Genomic DNA, 7,672 nt, shown 5'->3' with positions numbered 1-7,672 from the left:
AATAACACAAAGAAACTGCATTTACATTTATTTTTTGGTAGGTGCAGAAATGAGAATGTGGAGTTAGAGCCCGCCCGTTCCTACTTGTTGTTCGGGGGGAAAAAAAATCGTGTCTTGTGTAGTAAGAAAATTTTGTAGCCAAAACCAAATGTCAGCCCTTAAGCAATCACCCTAGGGCTGATTGAGAGGCTGACGAAACGCACCGAACCCCGTCTGAACACGGGAAAAGGCGAAGAAAAAGAAGAAGAAGAATAATGTAATGTATTATATGTTATAATCTGTTTGATGTCTTCAGTTCCAATTCAAAGTGCATGGTCTGAATGCGGGGAATGTTACGGCCCTCATCATGATGTTGGCGGCACTCAGAGGCAATTTGGCGGCCGATCTAGGATTGGTGGCCAATCTGATGGAGAGTGCACTCACTTGTAAGTAGTGGTTGGTGGACTCTGGATCTGGAGGGTGGTGGTTCGAGTCCAAATGAAGTCAAAATTTAGCTTAGTGTACCAATTAATTTGGAAACGACGGTTCCCCATTCCCTCTGTCAAACCTCTTTTTTTTTTAAAAAAAAAAAAAAAAAACACTTTCACCATTAGGATTAAAATAGAAGAAAACATTACTTTCCTTCCTATAGGATAAGGAAAGTAAAAATAGCCAAAACTTTGGACATTGGGCCTTGAAGTCTGATGAAAGTGGTTTCGGGGTACTTTATAGTAGCAGGGTAAAATTTGTGTTTCGTACAATCCAATATGGTTTTAATTCATTGTGTTTCCTTTCATTTCATGGATGTTCAGACAATGTTGAGCTTCAACCGTGGTATTACCAACATCCTGGTAGCTACCGATGTGCTGGAAGAAGGGATTGACATTCAGTCTTGTAACCTGGTCATCAAATTTGATCCACCTCAACACACGCGATCCTATGTACAATCAAAAGGTAAGTGATAAATCCTATGTACAATCAAAAGGTAAGTGATGAATCCTATGTACAATCAAAAGGTAAGTGATGAATCCTATGTACAATCAAAAGGTAAGTGATAAATCCTATGTACAATCTAAAGGTAAGTGATGAATCCTATGTACAATCAAAAGGTAAGTGATGAATCCTATGTACAATCAAAAGGTAAGTGATGAATCCTATGTACAATCAAAAGGTAAGTGATAAATCCTATGTACAATCAAAAGGTAAGTGATGAATCCTATGTACAATCTAAAGGTAAGTGATGAATCCTATGTACAATCAAAAGGTAAGTGATGAATCCTATGTACAATCAAAAGGTAAGTGATGAATCCTATGTACAATCAAAAGGTAAGTGGTAGAAACGTTTGATTTTTGTAAAGCTGTGTTCACACCAACCTCAGTGGTGGGGTGATTAGAGCGGTGGACTCTGGATCTGGAGGTTCTGGGTTCGAGTCTAAGTGAAGTCATGAAATTTAGCGTAATGTATTAAGCAGGGAACGAGATTTGTGACAAGTATTTATGCTAAACACAGTTAAAATTCCTTTTTAGTCGACCCGCCGTCCATTCACATCGATCGACGGCCGTCGGCTATGTGTGGACAATGTGGACACGGACTACTGGACACACCTTTAGAGGTTTGATAGAGAGGACCGTAATTTTACTCATCCTTGCAGCATTCACTGTGGTTCGTCACAAGGCGGAACAAATCCTCTCCCAGTATCCCAAGTCTGAGCGATATCTCCAATACAACTCGCCCAAGATTAACCGTCTGCTTCAACTACTTCGCCGTTATAATCCAGACCAGCGAACTATTATCTTCTGTCAACGTCGCGCCACGGTACGTAAAAACTAGTAGTTCTATGAACTGTAGACCTCACTCAGACTATTTTAAGCTGTATCGAAATAGAAAATAAGTATGTAGAAAAAAACCATGTAAAAACAATACAAACTAACCAAATGGAAAATTGTCAAGTTAACACGTATACCTCACTATCGTTCGGTCAATAGATCAGTTGTGCTTACTTGGGTGATGTTTCAAAGTCATAAAGCAGGAAAAATAAGGAAGAACGGAATTTTTCTTTTTCTTCTACGACTTCTAGATACCGAGATAAATCGATTTAAAAAAAAAAAAAACGGTAAGTAAAGCGTGAAGTTTGACGTCACGGCATACGCTCCCGTAGGAGATAACGTCATAATTCATGATTCCCGCTTCGTTTGTTTGTGCGCAAGCGTTTCTGCGCATTTTGACGTGAAATCTGACGTCACAAGTCTTTGAACTTTTTCATTAGAACAGCAATTAAAAATTGAATTTTCAACCTTTTAAAGTTTCTTTTTCGTAGTTTCGACCTCAGATTCGGATTTTTCACAACTTTTTACGTAGGAATCGACCTTTTAGGTATTTAAAATATTTTCCCAAATGCAACTCCTCCATTAATGTTCGCTTTCTTCGATTCTTTTTCGTAGTTTCGACCTCAGATTCGGATTTTTCACAACTTTTTACGTAGGAATCGACCTTTTAGGTATTTAAAATATTTTCCCAACTGCAACTCCTCCATTAATGTTCGCTCTCTTCGATTTCGAGACGATAAGACCCTAGCAGTTACAGTTCCCTCTATCAATAGCCCAGGAAAAATTACAAATTATCGTAGTACCTCTTCGATTTCGGGACGATAAGACCCTAGCAGTTACAGTTCCCTCTATCAATAGCCCAGGAAAAATTACAAATTATCGTAGTACTACTCGTACCTCATTAAAATCGTGTGATGTTCACAGTAGATCTTTTTTCTTGGCAGGTGAAAATGTTGTACCACCTGCTGAAGAAGGTGGCCCAACATAGTCCAGGGTATGAAAGTATCAAACCGGACTTCATGGTGGGAGTCAGCACACATCTGGTACAGAACACTAAACTGGCCGAGTTCACCAAGAAACAAGATAAACTCGTAAGTAAACGCACAGACCACTAAACTGGCCGAGTTCACCAAAAAACAAGATAAATTCGTAAGTAAACGTACAGAACACTAAACTGGCCGAGTTCACCAAGAAACAAGATAAACTCGTAAGTAAACGTACAGAACACTAAACTGGCCGAGTTCACCAAAAAACAAGATAAACTCGTGGTGGCCAAATAGCCAACCTGTGTGCTTGAACCTCCGAGTGGTTTGAATCTGGAGGTGCTGGGTGCGTATCCCGGCCGGGGTGGAAATTTTCTTACCATATGTAATGTAATGCAATGTAGCTTTATTTATTTTTCATATAAATTTACACAAAGGTATATAGGTACAATGGAAAAATTACATGTTTAAACAAAATTGGTAAAGTACATACTTACATAGTAATAAGGATACATGAGGTACACAATAGGGCTGCCTGGAAGAGACTGACAAGAAACGCCGACCCTATTTAAATAGGAAAAGGCTAGGAAGAAGAAGAAGCCATCCTAGTTAATCTTAGAGGGTAGGGACGTCTGCCTTTTTACGGTTAGGGGTATTTTGACAGCTTCTTGGTGGTTTTTGGCATAATTCAATAGGACAAGGAAAGTCGTGTGATGTTCACACCAGATTTTTTTACTTTGTCTCTAGGTCGTACTGCGCATGCCGCTGTCATGTCCCATCTATGAGGAAATACAGGGGGATTGGTATAAGGATGGTGAGGATACAATCAAGCTTGCGTTTCAGAACGCTGCATTCCAAGCGGTGCAGCGATTGCATCAAATCGGTGAGTTGTACAACGTTCAGGTGAGAATACAATCAATCTTCCGTTTCAGAACGCTGCATTCCAAGCGGTGCTTCGATAGCATCAAACCGATGAGTTGTACAACGTTCTGGCCCGGCGCACATTGGAAGCGTAGTCGCGCCACTGTTCCTATCATTAGTTACCTAAAAAAAAGGAAAAAAAACTATGAAAGTGATTGAGAGTCTTTATGAATTTCTCAGGCTTGATTTTTACAGCTCTGAGCTTGGAGTTTGTGAAAAAAGATTCTTGAAAGACGGAGATCGATTGCAAAAAAAAAAAAAAAAAGGGCTGGGGTTTTGAAAAAAAAATTTTTAAAAGACGGGAATGATTAAAAAAAAAAAAAAAAAAAAAAAAAAAAAAAAAAAAACAATGCTGTGAAATCCAGAAAAGGTTGTGAAAACGCTCTGCTTTACCACAAATAAATTCATGATTTAATTGATTTTTGATTTATGTACAGGAGAATTGACGGATGAGCTTCGTCCTGTAGACAGATACGAGGATCCTACCAATGACAAGGAGTGGTTCCCCAACTATGCTGTAAGTTATTATACCCAGTTTTACTTCACATTTTCAAGGAGAACAATATCCCCGCAAAAACACCCCTTCCGGTAGAGCTAGAACTTCGGAATTTCGCAGGCATAATAAGGATGAAATTTTAAGCATTTCTATTGCAATCAGCGTGTTTCGAACTTCCTTTATCAGCGAAGAAAAAAAAAAGTGGTTGAGCCCCATTAAAGAAATAATAATATTAAGTTTATTGTTAACATTCAGAATCCTTTACAGACTTTTCTTTATGTATCCCTCTAAGTGCTTGTGTACTTTCAGGGGCGGTTTACATATTTCATTAGTATTTATAATTCATTATTGTTAGTGAGATGATATTACTGTAATTTCTTCTTCATTTCTACTTATTATTATTTCTTGTTTTTTTGTTGTTTAAATTTAAAGCATCTAGTTATATTCTGTAATTGAAATTCCTTATTGGATGTCTCTATTTCAGCGGAAATCTCCAAGCTGCAGCGGTTCCAGACCTATCTGTTCCGGCAAGTTCTACCCGATTGTGTCAAGAGTTTCATGGTGCCCACTGGATCCTCCACTGAATACAATGCTTTCCTAGTAGTCCCCGTGGAACCCCAGCCAGGCGCCACTGACTATCAAATCAACTGGTGAGATATTTACTTTCTTCTGCCAATGTCCTAGAATTTATGCGTACCCCGTTTTTCTCGGAGCATGTTTGAAAAAAAAAAACGTAATTCTTTGATTTTTACTACCGAATATTTGGCAATATCGCGATTCGCAAAGTCTGTGCCGTTTTTTTTTTTTTATATCGCATATTTGTTTTCTATGTTAAATTTTATGTATATTGAACTTACTGACTTTCATCTTTGCGGTTCGCGGTTTTCGCGGAATTCGGAAAACGGGAATCACAAAAGTGCCTCCAAAGTACAAGTGCGACCCATCAAATCAGAGTGTTTTGCTCCCAAATCTTATGGTTTCATTGTTATTTCAATTTGGTCCAATATTTCGCTGTTTGCGTTTTGCGCGGTGTTCGCGAAATCCGCGAGTCCTACATATTTATCAAAAGTACGTATATGACATATCAGATCATACTATTTGTTACTCATAAATCTTGTAGTGATATTCCTTTTTCAATTCACTTCATTTTTGACGGTTCGCGGTGTTCGCGAAATTTTTCGGAGTTTTGACGTAGGAATCGACCATCTATTAATAGTTTTTACCCAATTGCAACTGCTCCATTGACCTTTTTTTTATTGTTTCTTATTTTTACCGAAATACAACTGCTCCCTTGTTGAATTTCAGGCCTCTAGTGCAGAGAGTACAAAATCTACCCGTAGTGACTGAAGAGGAACCGAGTGTAGATTCGAGGAAGAATCTGCAGTTGAATCCGGACAACTATCTACATAATGTAGTCATTCCTTGGTAAGTAAATCTACATAATGTAGTCATTCCTTGGTAAGTAAATCTACATAATGTAGTCATTCCTTGGTAAGTAAATCTACTGGAATTTTGTGCTAAGCTGCTAAGTATACTTGAATGCTTAATGCCGTCCAATTGATGATTTGATAACTTGGAGCACGGTTAGCCCAGTTGTAACGCGCTTGCTTGTCATGCAGAAGATCCGGGTTCGAATCTCACCATCGATAACTAACAGATACTACACTATCACAAGTCCTACCTGTTTAGTACTCAGGAACCTTGCTATCTTCACGTCACTCCTCAGTTCCATACCATCCAGGGTTTATACGCGACCTGGAAAACCTGGAAAAGTCATGGAATCTGAAAATCGGCGAAAAAGTCATGGAATAGTCATGGAAAATCGTGAAAATTTAAAGAAAACCTGGAAAAGTCATGGAATTTGCCACCCGGTTAAAAACTACAAATAATGTTAAAATTGAATATCAAGTTTTTTCCAAAAAAATGGCCTGCGGCGCATTCCCCCTCCTATTCCTTGACGTTCTGCATATTGCATATTTTATTTAAATGAAGGTGTAACCTTACTGATTTTTAAATACCTTCGCCCCCTAATTTTCTGGAAAACTCATGGAAATTTTCTGGAAAAGTCATGGAATAGTCATGGAAAAGCGTATAAACCCTGGTCTAGTAGATACAGATAGAAAGAAGGTAACTGATTAAACGATGTCAAGGCTAGCACCCAGCGGAAACCTTTGTATCGCAATATGTTTCAAATGTCGAGCAACGTTCAAGATAGTAAGCACTAAAAGCCTAGAAAAATGATCGAGAAAAGAGTCTGGAGATTAGAAAAACTTGTGGCAAAAACATTTCTGGATAGTTGAGATTTTTTTTAAAAGAGGTTTGGCAGAGGGAACTGTAACTGCTATGGTCTTATCGTCCCGAAATCGAAGAGAGAAGGAAGACCGGATAAGAGAAAGCCAGCCGTTCCGAGAACGAACATTATCCCATCAGGATAAAATCCGCCCCGGGCGGGAATCGAACCCGCGGCCTAGCGCTTACAAGGCAGACGTTAATGTAATCGGGTCAAAATTTCGATGGTCAGTTTTTAGTGTCAAAACACGTTTTGAGGTCCCTAGAGTCTAAATCCAAAGTTTCAGCCATTGGTCCGTGTGTGTGTCTGTCTGTATGTAAACAAAATATCTCGAGAACGGTAAGAGCTAGAGACTTGAAATTTGGTATGTAGATGTCAAATGTGACAAGGATGCGACACGAAACTTTTGGTTGAGATAGGTGCTGCGGTTGGCGGTATATTGACCGCTTTTTGGCGGTTTTCAGCTATACCGACTAAACGGTTAGAGATATTGTAAAAGTTTGGCTATAAGAACAAGAACACCCAAAATAAGCATCATTCAATAGGATAAGGAAAGTCGTGTGATGTTCACATCAGATTTTTTAAGTTGATTTCTCTTCCCCTCCTGTCAGGTATCGTCACAATGGGCAGCGTCAACCCTACCTGGTGACTCACATCTCTCCCCTCACGTCCTCCTCCCGCTTCCCCGACCATAACCTCTCCTACTCCGGGTACTACCAGGAGAAATACAACACCACCCTGTATAATCCGAATCAGTTCATGCTATGCGTCAAACCTGTCACGTCAAATCTCAACTTCCTGTGTCCACGGTACGTACGGATGATACACACTGTTTTTTTTTTCTTTTTTTTTTCAATGGGGTTTTGATGTAATGTAAATGCAGTTTCTTTGTGTTATTATGTCACAACTTTGGTACTCACTGCAGCATTGTAGGATTTTCCCACTATCTCAATAATCCTAAAATCCAATGTTTACATACCATGCTGGCACCGGTCGTTATGCGTATTTATATGTCATTGCTACTCATTTTCCTCACGAGGCTGAGTGGGCCCCGCAACAGCCAGTCACGGAATCAATCATTTGGATGATACAAATTTCCTGACCCCGCCGGGAATCGAACCCGGGTCTCCCGCGTGCAAGGCGAGCGCAGTGACCACTACGCCATGGGAGCTGACT

At 39.5% G+C, this 7,672-nt stretch overlaps 2 protein-coding genes across 2 annotated transcripts in view; both read left to right on the top strand.

Moving 5' to 3' along the window:
- Window positions 1-285: 285 nt before the first annotated feature.
- LOC113465545 lies at window positions 286-2,946 on the top strand. The gene is made up of 3 exons (XM_026820158.1): window positions 286-425; window positions 1,632-1,795; window positions 2,751-2,946. The coding sequence occupies exons 1-3, from the start codon at window positions 347-349 to the stop codon at window positions 2,919-2,921; spliced, it is 414 nt and encodes a 137-aa protein (XP_026675959.1). The 5' UTR covers window positions 286-346; the 3' UTR covers window positions 2,922-2,946.
- Window positions 2,947-3,513: 567 nt separating this feature from the next.
- The window catches only part of LOC103524863, a 6,620-nt gene continuing 2,461 nt past the window's right edge, over window positions 3,514-7,672 (top strand). Inside the window, exons 1-6 of the mRNA XM_026820117.1 lie at window positions 3,514-3,672; window positions 4,148-4,298; window positions 4,516-4,520; window positions 4,691-4,856; window positions 5,512-5,631; window positions 7,108-7,305. Of these exons, the coding sequence (XP_026675918.1) occupies window positions 3,549-3,672; window positions 4,148-4,298; window positions 4,516-4,520; window positions 4,691-4,856; window positions 5,512-5,631; window positions 7,108-7,305 (764 nt within the window). The 5' untranslated portion in view covers window positions 3,514-3,548. The remainder of the gene's footprint in view (window positions 3,673-4,147; window positions 4,299-4,515; window positions 4,521-4,690; window positions 4,857-5,511; window positions 5,632-7,107; window positions 7,306-7,672) is intronic.

Source organism: Diaphorina citri, unplaced genomic scaffold, assembly GCF_000475195.1.
Source record: "Diaphorina citri unplaced genomic scaffold, Diaci psyllid genome assembly version 1.1 scaffold123, whole genome shotgun sequence".
Taxonomy (NCBI): domain Eukaryota; kingdom Metazoa; phylum Arthropoda; class Insecta; order Hemiptera; family Psyllidae; genus Diaphorina; species Diaphorina citri.
This window is presented reverse-complemented; position numbering and strand designations above follow the sequence as displayed.

Bases quoted from the DNA above. Each gene is read 5' to 3' on its own strand.
- LOC113465545 (XM_026820158.1), top strand. From the start codon at position 347: ATGATGTTGGCGGCACTCAGAGGCAATTTGGCGGCCGATCTAGGATTG. The intron at 426-1,631 runs GTAAGTAGTGGT...TCATCCTTGCAG, and splicing joins GATGGAGAGTGCACTCACTT to CATTCACTGTGGTTCGTCAC. The intron at 1,796-2,750 runs GTACGTAAAAAC...TTTTCTTGGCAG, and splicing joins TCTGTCAACGTCGCGCCACG to GTGAAAATGTTGTACCACCT.